Source organism: Lissotriton vulgaris, chromosome 10, assembly GCF_964263255.1.
Source record: "Lissotriton vulgaris chromosome 10, aLisVul1.2, whole genome shotgun sequence".
NCBI classification, from domain to species: Eukaryota; Metazoa; Chordata; class Amphibia; order Caudata; family Salamandridae; genus Lissotriton; species Lissotriton vulgaris.
Genome location: NC_141698.1, coordinates 884,886,687 through 884,904,648, shown reverse-complemented (window position 1 = coordinate 884,904,648; position 17,962 = coordinate 884,886,687). Strand labels below are relative to the sequence as shown.

At 40.0% G+C, this 17,962-nt stretch overlaps 1 protein-coding gene across 1 annotated transcript in view; it reads left to right on the top strand.

Moving 5' to 3' along the window:
• LOC147688945 (ATP-dependent translocase ABCB1-like) overlaps window positions 1-17,962 on the top strand; it is a 1,419,218-nt gene that overhangs the window by 840,189 nt on the left and 561,067 nt on the right. The window contains exon 15 of the mRNA XM_086941842.1: window positions 12,852-13,013. Coding sequence (XP_086797968.1) covers window positions 12,852-13,013 — 162 coding nt within the window. The remainder of the gene's footprint in view (window positions 1-12,851; window positions 13,014-17,962) is intronic.

Here is a 17,962-nt window from a genome sequence, read left to right as displayed (position 1 = left end):
TGTTTTGGGAAAAAGACAAGCAAATGTAACTGGTACCTAGGTGAGCTTAAACTGGAGACGGTTAATGAGTATCGCTACCTAGGTATATGGTTTGACAAGACACTAAACTGGTGCACGCATCTGGAAACACAAAAAGCAAAAGCTCACACTTCAATATGTGGCCTAAAATGTTTAATAGGGATTATGGAGAGATGTCACACCGACCAATGCTAAGAGCCTTTGAGGCAATGACCCCCCCCCCAAGTCCTGTATGGAGCAGAAATCCTTTTTTTGAGCGGTAAGGGAGCCTGGGACTTGGTGGAGGGGAAATGTCTCAAGAGCCTTCTATCTTTCCCACTATCGTCTATGGTACAAGCCATAGGAAGAGAAATAGGCACACTGTCTTGGGAGATACAAACACAAATGGCAATAATCAAACTTTGGAAACGATTTGAAGATCCAGATGGGCAAAAAGTAGCACAATGGTGCAGGAATAAAATTCAAAAGAGTGACCTAAAATGGGCAAAAGCATGTAGGGAAAGATTGATGCAAATTTGTAAAAGGCTAAAGGTAGAGGTGTCTCAGGAAACACATCAATTACTTTGCACTAAGAGTGAGCTGAAACTAAAGGGGAAGGAAGTATCTAGTATGATTGATATGGGATACTTAGCGAAAAAGAAATCAGTAGCACACATGATGAGCTCTTGGTCAAACGAAAATTGGTTTCCTTACCTAGACATCCTACCCAACCGCGGCTATAGGCAGGAGATATTAAGGCTGCGGATTGGGATTAATCCATGGTTAACAAATAAAGACCTGAATGCAAAAATGCTAGATCAGAAAGGGTGCTGCAGGTGTAACCTGGGATGCAAAGGAGACCTGGTTCATATCCTACTCGATTGCTTGACATTACTGGAACAGCGGAAATTGTGGCTGCGGCCTGTGTTCCTAAAACATGATATAAGAACCAGGGCGCAGGCAGTCACCCTATCAACTGAAATTCTCACTATTGACATTGCAATAGCCCTTGGAAAATACATAAAGGTGGTAATGAGTGTACTAAGAAACCAGGAATAATCTGTAGGATTGTATGAATTTTAACTTAATGAAATTATACTCGAACTTAAATGCAATGCTAAGTTTTATCTTAAATGCAATTTTATTGGCGTTAGTAAACATATAAGGGTATGTAAGAGTCTTAACCACATGGCTGCTGGGCGTTTTCCCCCCCTGTGCTGGAAAATGCCATTTTAGTGGCACTATGACGAGCTGAGCTCGTCATCAGCACACGACACCCGTAGGTGATGACGAGCTCAGCTCGTCATCAGCATCGAAAGGGTTAACCAACATTGGATGAATTTTTATAATGTTTTATCGTTTTTTATGCAAATATTTTAAACTTGTGATACTGCCCCTTGCAAATGTTTAAAGACTATGGTCACAATAAACTTACTTTTGACTTGACTTGACTTAAGAATGACCCTCAGCTCCTTAAACCATCCAATTGCCGGTAATGTGTAATATTCTACATCTTAGTTCCTATATTTTGTAAAGTACTAACATATCACACCCTTAGGGGTTTCAAGGCGCTGGGGGCTGTCAGGGATATTAACTGAGCTAATGCCAGGATGATACTGGGCTGAGCTGCCGCCAGTAATTGAACCAGGAGCCCCACACTCCGGAATCAGCCTCCCCGGCCGCTGAGCCACATCTAATCTCCTTGGAATTATGTGTCTCCTGCTGTTCAGCTGAAACTAACTTTGGATGGAGAGTAAACTCTGTCCGGGCAGCATCTCATAAGGCAGAAGCTGGCGGCAACAGCAGAACTCATCTGGACCTGAGTTAGGAAAGGCTAGAGAGTATGCTGAGGTTTAGCGTGACAGGAACTTTCCACCAGACTTCAGAAAATTAAGTAGGTGTTTCTATGAAAAAGTTTGGCTCTCATTTAAGGGGATATGACATAGGGCAGCACAGCAAGTCTGATTGCTGTGCTGACCTACGCCAAAGTGAAAGGCCAGGAATGCACCATATTTATGAAATACGGTGCATTAATGTCCATTCCTCCTATGCTTGTGCCATTTCTGCAGCCTAGCGCCAATAGAAGCACTCTTGCATCATGGTGCAAGCATGACTCCTTTGCATGTAAGATTGCTTTTCTGCAGGAAGGGGCACCTTCCTGCACAGAAACAATCCTAAGAGGTGTTTTCCTCTTTCTATGACTTGTTGCGGTGAATGCAGCACACCTAGAAAGAGGAAAAAACAAGGAGAAATAAATTCACCTTAGGAAGCGTAAGGGTTTGGTGCTGCCCCAGGTTTACATGCTCTCGTAAATCTGGGGAAGACTGTGGCAAGAGCAGAGACCCTAATAGCTCTCTTATTATTAACAATCTCCATAATTGAAGTTCTTATTTTTTTTATTTTTCGGTTTCTTATCTGATTAAGCAATGTCTATACCTTAGATTACCAAGTTATATTAGAACATTGGAATGTTGGGAGCTCTACTGCAGACAATAGAGTGCTCCCTGCTTCTATGGGCCGGTAAAGGCCCGCGGAGCAACATTCCAATGTTCTACAAAGGCTTCTCGAAGTTCGAGGGGATTTATATCCCCTCGAGCTTCGAGAACCCTTTGTTTAATTTGTTAGAACATTCTGCCCTCTGGTGGCAGAATGTTCTAATAGCCTTATAGCCCTTCATAGCAGGGCTATACCGGCTATTAAAGTCCTGCGGTCTCGTTAAAGTCCCTCGTCTTCGGCACGGGCCTATAACGATTCAGCGGGCCTTTAATAGCTGGTATAGCCTGCTACGGCGGGCTATAAGGCTATAGTAAGCTGTATTTGTATTTGTATTGCTTTTGCCTTTCACAAATCTAGTTGGTTAGAATGAAGATAAATTAGGATTGTTGCTGTTCATGAGAGTGTGGTGCCTGAGGCGTGATGCCCTTTGGGTCACATGTTCTCTTTGTTGATGCTGCTTTGGGTCATAGATACTCTTATCCATACTATTGATGCTCTATGTTTTTGTACTAAGTCCCCTTGTACATATAACAGATGTTTCTTCAGTTGTGCTTTTAACCCCTTTGCTGCTAGGCCTCCCCGTGCTAAGCCTTTTTTTGGCTATTTGGGGTAGTTAGCGCTTAGGCCCCTGTAACTTTTTGACCACATAAGGTATCCACGCCAGATTTGCGTCTTTTTCTTCAAACATCATAGGAATTCTAAAGGTACCCAGGGTTTGTGGATTCCTCTGGAGGGGACCCAGAAATTAGCCAAAATACAGCTAAACTTAGTTTTTTGGGGGGAAAATGGGAAAAAAGTACTGCAAATGAAAGCATCTGTTTTTTCCCTGCAAATGGCATCAACAAAAAGTGTGTGGACTGAAATCACAATATTCCCAGCTTTTAGGGACTGACAGACCTTTGTCAAAAAAACTAATTTTTTTACACAGTTTTGGCATTTTACTGATATATTTTATTTTTTTGTTTTTATTTGTGCTTTCAACCTTCTTCCAGTTAATGGTAGAATGGGTATGAAAGCAATAATAGATCCTAGAAAGTTATACATTTTAGAAAAGTAGACAACATTTTAAATTCAGCAAGGGGTTATTTGTGTGGATCCTTTAAGGTTTCTTCACAGAAACTAACAGTTGAATATAGGAAACATTGAAAATTAGATGAAAAAAACAGCCATTTGGGCCAACATTTTCCCCCGTAACTTCTTCTAATTGTGAGAGCTGTTTGAAAGCAATATACCATTACACCAAGAACCCGACGAACCCAGAGCCAATAACTGAGCAGCGTCTTGCAATGGTTTTTTATTATGTATCAGGTATATAGCAATTAATTTGGGAAAATATAAACATGGAAAAATCGGTCTGAAAGACACCTAGGGCTCGATTCCGATCCGGTAAAATGCGCTCCGAATCGTCGTACGGAGCAATTTTCCCCGTACGAATCGTACCCGTACACGTCCCCGTACGTACGACGAAGTACGATCCGTGAACCAGGAGCCAAAGACCGTACGAGTCGTACAGGACTCCGTACGACTAAAATATCCGTACGAGTCTCACTCGGAACCCGCTGTACGTGACATCGCTACGGTTCGCGGATGGTTTTTACGACCCAGCAAGTACGATTCGTGTCGGGTACGCAACGTACAACCCTTTTTTTTACGGGAGCTGGAAACAGCCGTAAACGCATAGTTCGCGCCGAAACAAGTACAGAAAGGCCCCCCCCCCGGGGACACCGCGTACCCCCATGATCGCTGGGGTACGCGCCGTACCCCTGCGATCATGGGGGGTACGCGGCGTACACCCAGCATACATGGGGTACGTTGCGCACCCCATGTACGCTGGGTGTACGCCGCGTACCCCACATGATTGCAGGGGTACGGCGCGTACCCCGGCTATCATGGGGGGTACGCGGCGTACGGTGTGTATGTGATTGCGCGCTTTTCCGTACGAATCGCACTTACCTGACGTGGACCGTACGAATAGCGTCCTGATCACCCGGTCCGGATCGTACTTGCCGGGTCGTACGGTGTGTTTACGAGTCGTACGTAAACTGCTACGAATACGAATCGTACAGGGGATTTTTTTTACCGGATCGGAATCGAGCCCCTTGTATTCCTGAAAGAAGAACAAAATATAGAGTTTAGGAAACAGTAGATAGTTGCACATTTCCGAATCTGTGAGTACCCATACTAGCATGAGAATTATAGGTCATTTTTCAAAATGACTTCTTTTTTACACATTGTCTTTCATGTGGGAGGCAGACATGCATCGAAAGTCAAAAGGTAATAACAGCTGCTCTACAATTCTGTGTTATCTTAAGTCTCCCGATAAAAATGGTACCTCACTTGGTACACAGACAAAATATCGATTTTTAAATATCGATATGCAAAAATATCGAAGTTTAAATATCGATATACAAAAATATCGAAGGTAAGTAATATCGACAGTCTAAATATCGATATTGGTATGATATCAGTAATATCGAAGTTGTAAATATCGATGTTAATAATATCGAAATTAATAACTTTGATGTTACTAATATCAATTTTTAAATAAATTTAGTGTATATTATATTGTATTTATTATGTTTTATTATTTATTTTTAATGTTATTTTATTAAATATTGTCTTTTACTACTGTAGCGGGTTGTGGGTTTATAGGGGAATAGGGTGGGAAGTAATTTAATTATGTTAAATTAATTATTAATTATTAGGAATTATTAATTAATTAATTGAGAATTAATTTTAAATTATTTTTAATTAATTTATTAATTGATAAATGTGTTCTGTAGCGGGTTATGGGTTTATAGGGGAATAGGGTGGGAAGTAATTTAATAATAATTAATTAATTGATATATGTTTGTACATATTTTAATTAATAATTAATTGGTAATTAATTTCTATTAATTACTTAATTAATTATTATAATTATTTTCATATTTATAATGATTAATTAGTTGGTAATTAATTATTATTAATTATTTAATTAAATTAATTATAGTAATTTTTATATATAATTTATTGTTATTCTTAATTAATTAATTGTGCAAAATAATATTAATTTTTAAATTAAATTAATTACAGCAAATGTGCTAATATATTTACTTTATTGTTATTGTTAATTAATAATTAATTGGTAATTAAATAATATTAATTCATTTTGGGTACAGGGGTATTTTTAGGGTTCAGGGTCAGTTTTCAGTTCATGGGTACAGGGGTATTTTTAGGGTTCAGGGTCAGTTTTCAGTTCATGGGTTAAAGGGGTATTTTTAGGGTTCAGGGTCAGTTTTCAGTTCATGGGTAAAGGGGTATTTTTAGGGTTCAGGGTCAGTTTTCAGTTTTTGGGTAAAGGGGTATTTTTAGGGTTCAGGGTCAGTTTTCAGTTCATGGGTACAGGGGTATTTTTAGGGTTCAGGGTCAGTTTTCAGTTCATGGGTAAAGGGGTATTTTTAGGGTTCAGGGTCAGTTTTCAGTTCATGGGTAAAGGGGTATTTTTAGGGTTCAGGGTCAGTTTTCAGTTTTTGGGTAAAGGGGTATTTTTAGGGTTCCGGGTCAGTTTTCAGTTTTTGGGTAAAGGGGTATTTTTAGGGTTCAGGGTCAGTTTTCAGTTTTTGGGTAAAGGGGTATTTTTAGGGTTCAGGGTCAGTTTTCAGTTCATGGGTAAAGGGGTATTTTTAGGGTTCTGGGTCAGTTTTGGGTTTTTGGGGTACAGTCGTACAGGGTAAAAATTAAATAAATTTAAATTAAATCAATTAAATGAAATTACAAAATATAAAATTACATTAAATTATTAAGTTTTTAATTTATTTTAAATGTATATGTATTAGTTTTAATTTTTTAATTATGTTTAAATATTTGTATTTAATATTTGTAACATTATATGTATTTTATAAATATTTTAACATTATTATTAATACATTTAAAAAAACTATATTTTTAATTTCGATATTTTTGTACTACGATATTATTTTTTCGATATTTTTGTACTTACCTTGTTAGGGATAGGATTCCGATATTTTTGACTTCGATATTTTTGTCCCGATATTTTTGTATGTCGATATTTTTGATTTCGATATTTAGTCAGACATTCACCTCACTTGTGTGGGTAGGCCTAGTGCCCGTGACAGGAAACACCTCAAAACTAAGTATGGGCGAATTTTGAGGTTCTGGGGTCCACGAATTTGTGCGAAATCGCAAATAAGGCTGTGAATTCGCGGATTTTCCGGCGAAATCGTGGATTTTTTTGCGATTTGCACTGGAGTATTTTCTACTGGCTAATCCAGTAAGTGCTACCTCGTTGGGTAAATGTAAAGTGCTTTTCCTACACTGCAGCTGCGTAAAGGGCCAAAAGATTTGTCTCCACTGACCATGTGTGCCTGTAACTTTGCCACCGCGCCAAAAGGTGCCGAGCTCCCTTGAGTGAGCTGTCCATCATTGTTGGGAAAGGGCGGTAAGACGTTTGATACCGCTAATGTGTGGTGCGGAGCTTCTATGCATGTCAACATGCCTCTTATGTATAAAGGGTCAGAGAGCAAGCAGGGCAGCAGGTGAGGAGAAAGCAGCTTCCTGGTCACAGGAACTACACGGGGGTTGCGCTCGAGAAACTCTTGGATGCAAAGACCCGGGGCTTCTCTGCATGTTGTTCACATGCCTCTTGTGTATAAAGGGTCAGAGAGCGAGCAGAGCAGCAGGTGAGGAGAAAGCAGCCTCCTGGTCACAGGAACTACACAGGGGTTGCGCTCGAGAAACTCAGGAATTCAAAGACCTGCCTCGAGTATTACAGCTAATTTTCGACGGCAGAAATGGGGTTAAAGCACACTTGCCCAGCCTCGACCGTGCTCACTAATGTTTTGGGATGATTAAAACGTTACTGAATTTGAGATTCAACTCAGGCACCTGCTTTATTTATATCTGTAAGTGCTTCCTGTTGAGATTTAATTTTTGGCCCACAGGAAGCACTTACAGATTATGGCAGGGGCCTGAGTTGAAGCCATTTCCGGCGACTCAGCCTGAGGCGGAAGAAACACATGATTGTATTTTTCTGACTGAGGAACAGACAAAGGGCAGGGTCAAGTACTGCTGAAAAATATGCACAAGGACGTTGCTTATCGCCGTGTGTCTGTACTAAAACTGACAATGCACATCCATCCCTTTCGTGTACATACAATGTAAAAAGCTTAGTGTAATATGGAGTACCTAACACTGGTGCTGAACAAAGGGCTTGTCGTAACTGTCGGAAAGCATTCTCACATTCATCTGTCCAGGGGAGGGATACTGGAGTATCTTTTGTCAATAGTGCTAACAAAGGTTTAGCGATGTATGAAAGTCCTAATATCCATTACCTACAAAAAGAAGTAAGGCCGAAAAATGCTCGAACCCCTTTCTGTGTAGTAGGTACTGGTGTGTCTAAAACTGCCTGAATGCGATCCGATGTGAGTGCACGCCCCTCCTTAGACAAAAGGTGACCTAAGTAGGTTACCTTTGGTCTACAATATTGCAATTTCTTTCTGGAGACTTTATGGTGGTGCAAAGCAAGGAAAGAAAGCAAAGACAGCGTCGGGGGTATCAGCTGCTAACAGAATATCATCAACGTACTGAATGAGCGCCACACCCCCGGGTAAAACAAAAGAATCAAGTTGTCTTTTCAAAGCTTGGCTGTAAATACTGGGAATCTCAGTATAGCCTTGAGGAACTCTACAAAAGCGATACGATCGATTATTCAAAGTGAAACCGAACAACTATCGGCTATCAGGATGAATAGGGATCGAAAAGAAAGCGTTCTTCAAGTCTATAACAGAGAATGTGGTTGCAGTGGGAGGAACTAAAGTAAGAAGTGTTGTGATGTCAGAAACCACTGGATATTGTGGTACCACTATCTTATTTACCTCCCATAAATCAATAATGAATCGATAAATCCTGTTATCAGTGTCTTTCTTCAAGATTGGGAGAATCGGACTGTTACAAATGTTAAATGGCACTTCCTCTACTACCCCAACTTGAATAAGATCTTGTACAATTCGTGTAAGCGCTTCCTCACCCTCCTGTGAAATTCGATATTGAGGCAGACGCGGCAACACAGCTCCCTCCTTTACACTAATATGCACTGGTAGAATAACCATCTGACCCACATCTGTATCTGAAGTGGCCCACAGAGTATCAGGCAGGGAACCTAATGCAATATCTTCTTGAACAATGCAGACTCTGTCCATAATTGGGGGATTGTCATTCAAAATCACACGCACTCCTTCAGGGGAATATCTTATTGTGGCTCTAAAATACTTGAGCATATCAAGACCCACAATATTATCTGGTGTGTTCGGGGAAAGCAAAAACAGGCATGGGGCAGTAAACTTATCAACATGAAACGCAAGTGGATGTGATAATGGGCTAAGGGAAGGAGTTCCATCGAACCCTATCGATGTATTCGTTTAGCCAGACAGGGGAGCCCTTGAAACCAATTGTTTAGACAAAGTGCTACGAGTAGCTCCTGTATCAACCAGAAACTGATCAGTAAGACCCAAAACATGTGCCGTAACATAAGGACCCTTCTGATCTACTGGAACTTCAACTGATTCCTTACCCCATCCTACGCAATCCTATGCAAAAGCAGAATCACGCAACTCAGGCTGTGCATAATCAGACATTTGATATTGGTTACGCCTATCAAAAGCATTAGACCCATTTTGTACCCGCACATTAGAATGGAACCTAGCGCGATCATTCATAGCGCCTCTAAAACCTAAGTTCCCCGAGCGGTTCCTCATGGATCCTCGGCCACGGACATAGCGCTGTGAGCGCAACAATGGGCACTCCTCTGCCCAGTGTCCAAATTTCTTACAAAACGCGCATTGATCAATAGCCAATGAATAACGAGTAGAGGGGGAGTTAGAAAATCTTCGTCCGCCTCTATCATTACCTCGAAAAGGTGTACCATAGGCCTGAAATAACAAGACTTTTGTTTTTAATTCTTTAGATTTCTTTTCCTCGTTACCCTTTGCTTCTAATTCCTGATGCTCGTAATATTGAGCCATGGTCAGGAGGGATGCCGGAGAAGACGTAGTCCAAGAGCTTTTGCTGGCTTTCAATCGGCCTGCCACTCCTGGCAATAAATTCGAAACATACTTATCTACAAATAAATGTCGGCCCGTATCGTCCGTTAGCGACTAGCCACTAAAATCATTAAAAGCTTCCTCAAAACGTGTGAAAAAAATCAGAAACCGATTCATCTGTCTTTTGTTTGCAGGAGGCTAAAATAGTCCAATCAATCTTTTTAAGGGGAATAATTGTTTTTATTTAGCTAAAGATCTAAAATCAATTGACATGGCTTTTGTGCTGGTTCCCTATCCGCATCTTCTCTCTCTATCTCTTTCCATAATGCCCCATATGCTGTGCCGTCATCGACTTTAGGCACGGTGCACCACATATCGGGTGGCAATATAAGCCCGAAAAATAAATCGATATCAGCCAGCGTCATGGTACAAGATTTTAAGGCTCCCTCAACTTCTTCATAAAAGGCAGCAGGGTTTTTAAATGGGTCAGGCAATGCAGCTTTAAGTGCCATAACATCTGCTCTATTCCAGGGAGTATACACCTAATTATAAATGAAATACCCTTTAGCATCTACAGAATATTTATCGTCACTCGTACCCGCTCCTTTAGGAGGAACGTATAAAGGCGCGGCCTCTCACATAGTCTTTGCATGCACTATCGCGTTCTTATCTTTAACGAATCGCCTGATGATATCAGTTACCTGGGAAGCAGGAAAAGAACCTTTACGTAATTGCTTAAAATCAGTTGCCACATCATCAGGTTCAAGAACATTAGACACTTTTCGAAACAATCCAACAACTTCCTCAGCAAAATACTCAGTAAAATACAACTGCTCTTTATCATGCCACCCCTTAAGAGCTTCTATAATTTCTGAAACCGTAACAGTATCCTTAAGTGACTTCCGAGCCATGTTCCTAAGTTCAGCCGCCCGTTCGACCGAAATCATGGAGCGGGTACTCGGTTTCGCTTGATCAACATCAGAATCCTCATCGTCGCCGGATGGGGCGGACGGGACGATATACGGGGGTGGAGGGCGATCTACCAAAGAAAAATCATCTTGCGGTTTATTAAGGACAGGATAAAGAGGTTGTCAAACAGCATATTGGCCAGATATCTGTAACCTACGCACTTTTTCCTGTCTCTCTTCCAACTCTTTAGCTTCTTTCTTTCTTAATTCTTGTGGTTTTTCATACACATTCTTTCGTTGTTCTTTTTCAATCAGCGCTTGCTCACGTTTCTCACGCTCACGTACTTCTTTCACCCACATTCGCACACTTTCAAACATATCTTGTCTAGATTTTCGCTTAAACATACACTGTTCCACATACTCAATTTTCCACATATCAAATGACCCATACTTCGGCCAACATAACTCAGGATCCTTTCGCGTGTATATCCTCCACAAAGTGATGTACATTATAGAAGAAAGACCATATTTCACGTACATTTCTCGATGAGGCGTCCCCTCTGGGGGAGCCGGCTGCGATTCCTCAAGTTTTAACCGGTTATCTCCACAAAAGCAGCACAACATACGAAGTGCGCTAAGAGCAGGCATGCAAAAAATAGTGCAGAATATGCAATATTATAATCAAACTAGCACTTAAGGTATCTGTAATACGTTGTGCCGTTCAAATCAAAATCGTATCATGATGAAAAATCTTCTCATTACCTGCCTATATGTATTGCAACACATATATTTCGCATACAAATACACATACACATACACATACACATCCAGGACTAGTCCTTCCAAAATTGCCACAGCAAGCGTATCCTAAAACTGCCTTGCCACTCACAGGCTTCCAAAACCCACAGCAAGTACCGTATAACAGTTCTTACCACTCACAGGGTGTCCAGTCTCCAACTGCCAAGTTCCAAATTCGACCAAACGGCCACTGCACGACAAGCCAACAGAAGAGATCTCAGTCGAGGACCGGCACCACCTGGATGGTCAGATCGGAAAGAAAGGAAAAAACACCTTGGATGCCAAGACTCGGGTCTCCTCTGGCATGCGTACGCTTCCGCAGCGAGATTCCAATCCTTCGTCACGACAACTCCTTCGGGCATCCGAGTCGCCGATGAGCCCCACGTGTCGGGCACCAATTTGTAGTAAGTGAGCCTCAGCTAGGCCTACTTAGTGCAAGGGTTCGCCCTTCTCTGCACAGAGTCCTCGAACCTTAGGAAGAAGTTGGCAATGAAACTGGAAATACAAAAACAAAGTTTATTAAACCTTCAAAGGTGGTACTACAGTCCGCACAACACTCTTCAGTATTGTATCGAGTAGTACAAAGAACTCAAGCACATGGCCCCTTCTGTACACAATAAGGGGGCTGAAAAAAAGGTGGTACAAAAGACAAGAGCAGATTTATGACCATACAAGGACATTTTAGAAGTCACAATCGATAGATGGGCGGAGCTAACAGTCTCTGATCACATTCCTGTCTGGAACTAATTAAGTAACGGTCACTGATCCTACTGCGCCTGTCTGGACATGTTGGAAGCAGAGACTGCTAAAAATAGCCTGTTGCCGGGCAGACTCCATGCGCAATGGACAAGGAGGTAGGACCAAATGCATGGCGAGCACATGGCAATGTATGGCATACAAAATGGCCGCTACAAATTCAAGAAGGAGTCGGTACATTTGTTATGATAATGGTTAAACGAAACATGTGTTTTGTTAATGCTTAACCTAATCGCCGTTGATTTACAACAACCCAGAATCCCTTGCAAACCTAAAGATTTGTCTAAAAAACACATTTTCCTCACATTTCTGTGGTGGAATCTGCATGGATCCACAATATTCCACCCACCCCGCTTTTCCCAAAGTCTTCCCAAAAAAATGTTACCTGACTTGTGTGGGTAGGTCTAGTGCCCGCGACAGGAAACGTCCCAAAACAAAACGCGGACACACCACATTTTCACAGTGAAAACTGACCCTTTTTTTGCAAAGTGCCTAGCTGTAGATTTTGAACCCTATCCCTGCCGGCACTAAGGGAAATCTAGCAAACCTATACATTTTTCAAAAATACTACATGGTAAAGGTACAATGACTTATCTGCATGGACTTCGTGGTAAAGTTCAATCACCGTAAATGATCTGAAGTAAAGGCTAGTTTCAATTAAATTCCATTTATCCAATTAACTGACACTGCAATGACAATCCTATTTAGTGGTATGGCTCGATATACATGCAATTTAAAATCTCTTTTGCAGTAAATAGAAAATGAACATCTGATTTGAGATTAACTATCAGAATGCCATGCTTTATATAACCTGTAATTTTAAATGTAAAATGTATATTTTTCATTTATTTTCAAGGCTAGGGCTGGTCGTACAACAATTTTGATTGCTCATCGTCTCTCTACTGTAAAGACAGCTGACGTCATAGCAGGATTTGACAACGGTGTCATTGTTGAGCAGGGTTCTCACTCGGAGCTTATGGAGAAAAAAGGAGTTTATTATTCTCTTGCAATGCAGCAGGTAATCTTTAAGAAACAGTAGAATTACAAATGCTACACATAACACACTTTTCGTTAATGAATATGTCGTAGTACTGTTTCAAAAATGTAAACTGCAAAAACATTGATGCAATGGCTGATTGGTATTTTTTTAATTTTGAGAAGTGAGTTAAATGTTCAGAGTGAGTCGATTTATTGTATATATTTTTTCCAATTGTTTGGTCGCTACAACAAACTAGTTTCAATAATTGTATTCTAATTGTTAAATCACTGACATTTATTTTAGACTGAAATTTATGAAAGAGAATTGCATTGATGATTGCAGACCCTGCCTTACAGAACATTTCTTGTCTACCCTAAGAGATTGTATTACTGAATATGAATACGAACATGTGATATAAGAATATCTACAAGAGAAAATAGAGGTACGAAATATCAAAAGTTTAGTGCATAGCCTGAAGCATAAATCTACTAATCCTAACTCCACATCTACATACCATTTAGAAATATGAACCACATAAGTACCTATATATGTAGTTAAGTATTGAAAATCTATACTTACTTGACTGTTATATGTATTGACTGCATATATTTGTTGAGCTCAATATTCTGTCCCCGTTGGTTCAATATTCAGGGGGCATACCCCCTGAGCTTTCAAAATTATAGGTTACTCTTCTTGAACAAGTTCCTTGCCAGTTGATCACATCAAGAATCACAGTGCTTTACAGGCTTTCACTGTGTGTTACAACTTTACTTCAAACCTGCCACAACATTGTCTCTTTTCATGAAAAAGAAGTGAATTTGCACCCAGATGTTCAAAGCAAACCCTCACTTCAAATACCCATTTTCCCTCCGCTTTAATGGTTTCATGGCTGTTGAGATCTCCTGTGTGCCAGAGAGCTCCCCCATATATGGGCATATGACTGCCTAAAACTCTGTATGAATTCCTGGAAGCCTAGAAAAGGTAATGTTAGTTGTTAAAATAACCTTTCAGACACGATTAAAGCCCTTTGCATTTCCACCTGTATGTGATTTGGCACTGGTACTGCATGCAACCCTTTAAATCCTCATTGTATACTCTCTTCACCTTGCTTCCCACATATGAACAATCTGTATATGTATTTGATGGTGGCATTTTGATCTACCACCACAACCTTACCCAAAGTATTCAGTGTTCTCTCATACTCTCAGAGTAAGACCTTTTATGGTGAGCACTGTTACTATAAAGGGTTCCTTGGGATAAACCTATATAGAGCTATTAAATTGCATCAAAAACAAAGAAGCTGACAACTTTTTGGGGGATGATAAAAAGTACTGCAGAATAGCTAAATCCTCAGCTACTTTACTGAGGCTGTTTGTTCATAACATTTATGTTCTGTGGGAGGGGCCTAGGTATAAAGTATGACTGCACTCGTAATCCTCCTCTTGTCCTGCTGATAAGTGGCTTGTGGTGTTGTGGGTGGTGAACCTCGTCTGTGGCTATGTAGTGCTGTCCAGAAGGAGGATCTTCATCTGCTTTCTAAATTGAAGATGGTTTGACCCAATTCTGATTTTGATGGAGATGTTGTTCCTGATCTCAAGCTCTCAAATATTGTCCTTATCCATTTCAGTGAATTATTTCTGACATGCAGTGTTAAACATGTACTTCCAGCATCAGTGACATTCAATTAACTACCTAGAAATCAACTGCATTGTCACAAAAGAGTTCTAATAATCAAGTAGAGCACTAACATTTTGTATTGGAATTGGAGCTGTTGAATTTAAAGCCTTTACTGATCAGAAGATTGAAGTCAATGTGCATTGAGATGTTAATGCATGCATGAAAACAGTGGGTTTAAAGTGTGGGGAGGGTATGGGTTTTTAGCAATTTGAGGCTTGATATATTGTTTTAGGTTTTCAAATTAGTTAAAGAGAGAGTCCTCTGCATAACTATCATCGTGGCGTTGTAGAATCCCTTTGTGGTTTAACAGTGACAATGCACTGGGAATTTCTCTCGGTAGAAGATTAGAAAAGTGGGACAGCACTTTTCTAATCTTCTACTGAGAGAAACATGGCTGTGGTGTAAAATTAATTGAGTCCCTCTGGCCTACATACCCCATTGGATTGACAGCCTGTCCTCACATCGAGTACCCGGACGGGTCCGCATGTGAGTAAACCTTTTTCCTCTATTCTTCACGTGTGGCACATCATTTTCACAAGGCTGCGCAATCATAAATTCAGATGTCCCTTCATCAATAGTCCTAAAGAGACCCCACATTGTTTTGAGGGTCGAAACGACGCTGACAAACAGAAGAAGCAAACCATTTTCCCAGCACACATCATTGTATATAGCTGCTGTTCACATGAAATTATTTTGATATTGGTCGACTTGGACAACCTGTGGAAACCTTGTATATAATATTCACATTGGCACATAGGTTTAGGTTCCCTTTGTCACTTGGGGAACTATGCACAAATGTTGTTTTGATGTATAATGTCTACTCCGAATTTTATTGTTTACAAAATCCATAAAATGTACTACAACGGAATTAGTGTGTTAGTAGTTCCTTCGCGCTCTGCCATTTTCTAACCCTCTATATTTTCATTGTGCTTAATTATCATAACCTCATAATATATAATTCCAAAGGAACCACTGTTTTTCCTATATAACCAGATGATATGATGGCATACACACTAGAGGAGCGAACCCCCACCCCCTTCCTGGGCATTCCCTGGGATCTTACCCCTTCTTCTCTACCCCTAATAAAAAATTACATTAAAGCACCACACTGCACAGTTCCCAGGTTTTTGTTTAGTTTCACTTTACTTCACTGAATTTTACCCCTTGGGGAGCCACCGTCTAGCACCCCCCTTTCTCAAGACAGACTGCAAATACTAGAATGTAATTCACTGTGTACTGTTTTACTGAACATCCTGGAATATCCTTCTTCAATGCCAGTACACAAGAGAGCTCACCCCTGTGGCAGTACCATTGCCTGCTACTTTTAAAAACCACAATGGGGATGTATACTTTGGATTGCATATGGTTTATGATGACGTAATGCACAAATACAAAGTACAGTCATGTGCTAACATATGTGAAGTTGATTAACCTAAATTCTAATAAAGATATGTTTGGAAAAAAATACACCATTTTAGAAGAAATACAGAAAAATTGGTAGCTTAAACTGAAGACAATAGAGTTACTCAGGAGTGATAATGGCAGGTGTGGGCCTTCGGTACCAACATATAATGTATTTGCATTTCTGATTGTACCTTTATTAATTTAGAACATTCTACCCTTATTAGGTGGAATGTTCTAAGATTGTTATAGGTTTCTGCCTCAGGTTAAATCACTTTTTAAAAGCCCTCTCTTTTGATATAAGCCATTCCCTATAACTGGGCCTATAACTCAGGTCTTTTCATTATTGGTACTGCACTTAGCAGTGGGCTATAATGCTATCACATGGAACAGCAGCTCAGTTTTTATCCTAATGAAGGCCTAAAGCATTAAAAATTACAATGATATGTTGTCTGTTGACAGAAAAGAGAACATTTGATGGTATGATTCATGTGATGGAAAAACTTTCTAACTTTCTCATGCCGTAACTCATAATGTTAATGCAGTCTTAAAAAAAGAAAAGATGCAATTCTAATTAGCTGTGGTGTCTATTTAGTCTCTCAAATGACAAACATAGAATTTCACACACAACAGCATAGTTCTCACTCTTTCCCACTTTTACTAGTCTTGATCTACATGAAAACACTACTAAGTTAGAAGCACACACATAATAAATACATTGGAAGACACTTAAGCCTTGCAGCCATGAGAAATTGAGAACCCTATGAATGTCAAAGAATACCAGATTTTCAATTTTTTTTAAAATATGAATTTTTGATCCTTACCAAGTGTTTGTCCTTTTATTCTGGTTCCCCACAGTTGCGGCGTACACCAAGTATGAAAGACAGTCTTCCTTGTTACAGGTTGTAGCACTATTAGAAAATTCCACCTACTCATGGTAGAATATTATATACTAGAAGGAGAGAAAAGAGACCCAAGCAGTGGAGGGCTTGAGAAGAAACATTTTACCATCCATTATTATCCATGAGGCACATCATTTGTTTTACTGGAGTTCTAAACATTTCAGTACTTTAATATAGCATTTCACTCTACTGCCAAGAGCTAAACAGGTTGTTAAAGGACCTAGACCCAGGTTTTAGGTCTAAACCATGGGGAGTGTCTTAAAATGAGGCAAATACCTTCTAACAACTGGTATACCCCATGGCAGAAGGGCTATTAGAGCATACCACCCACTGATGGTATCCTAAACTAAAAAGGCTGCAGAAAAAGATAAACATTATAGTCTTGCATGCAAACACTTATATCAGCCATTATGAGCCCTGGCCCACTTCATTGTCATAATTAGAGCTGGCAACATTTGAATATTCTAGTATAATGTGCCATTCTACAATTCATTAAGCTATTTTTGGTTCCTTTAGTGCTTCCTACCTCGGTGCTATACAGTAGCTTTCTTTCAATGGTCTTTGTGGCAGTAGTCAATAATAATTAAGTTTTCATTCATGAAAATGCTTTTGGACGTTATTATTATTCAATAGTGCTCAGGTGCAACTTTATGTATCCTGGTAGTGTGCTACTCAGTGCTATCCTAGTGTTAACGGGCCTCATTTATACAGCAGAGCTGCAGGCATGAATCTATAACAAAGGGGATGACCTTTAACAACTGGTATAAGACTATTAGAACATTCCACCTAAAGTGTACTTAATAAAAAACAATTGAGGAACAGAAGTTAAAACATTGGAATGTGGATCACCAGTCTTAAATCAGATGTAAGTAGCACTGAAGCACATTAGGACACCAACATTCAAATGTCTCAATCAACAGTATCACCGGACACTCATTAAGAATGTACAATTTTTGTATCTTTTTTATAGCACCTTCTGTCTTGGACCTATGAAACAACTCAATGTTA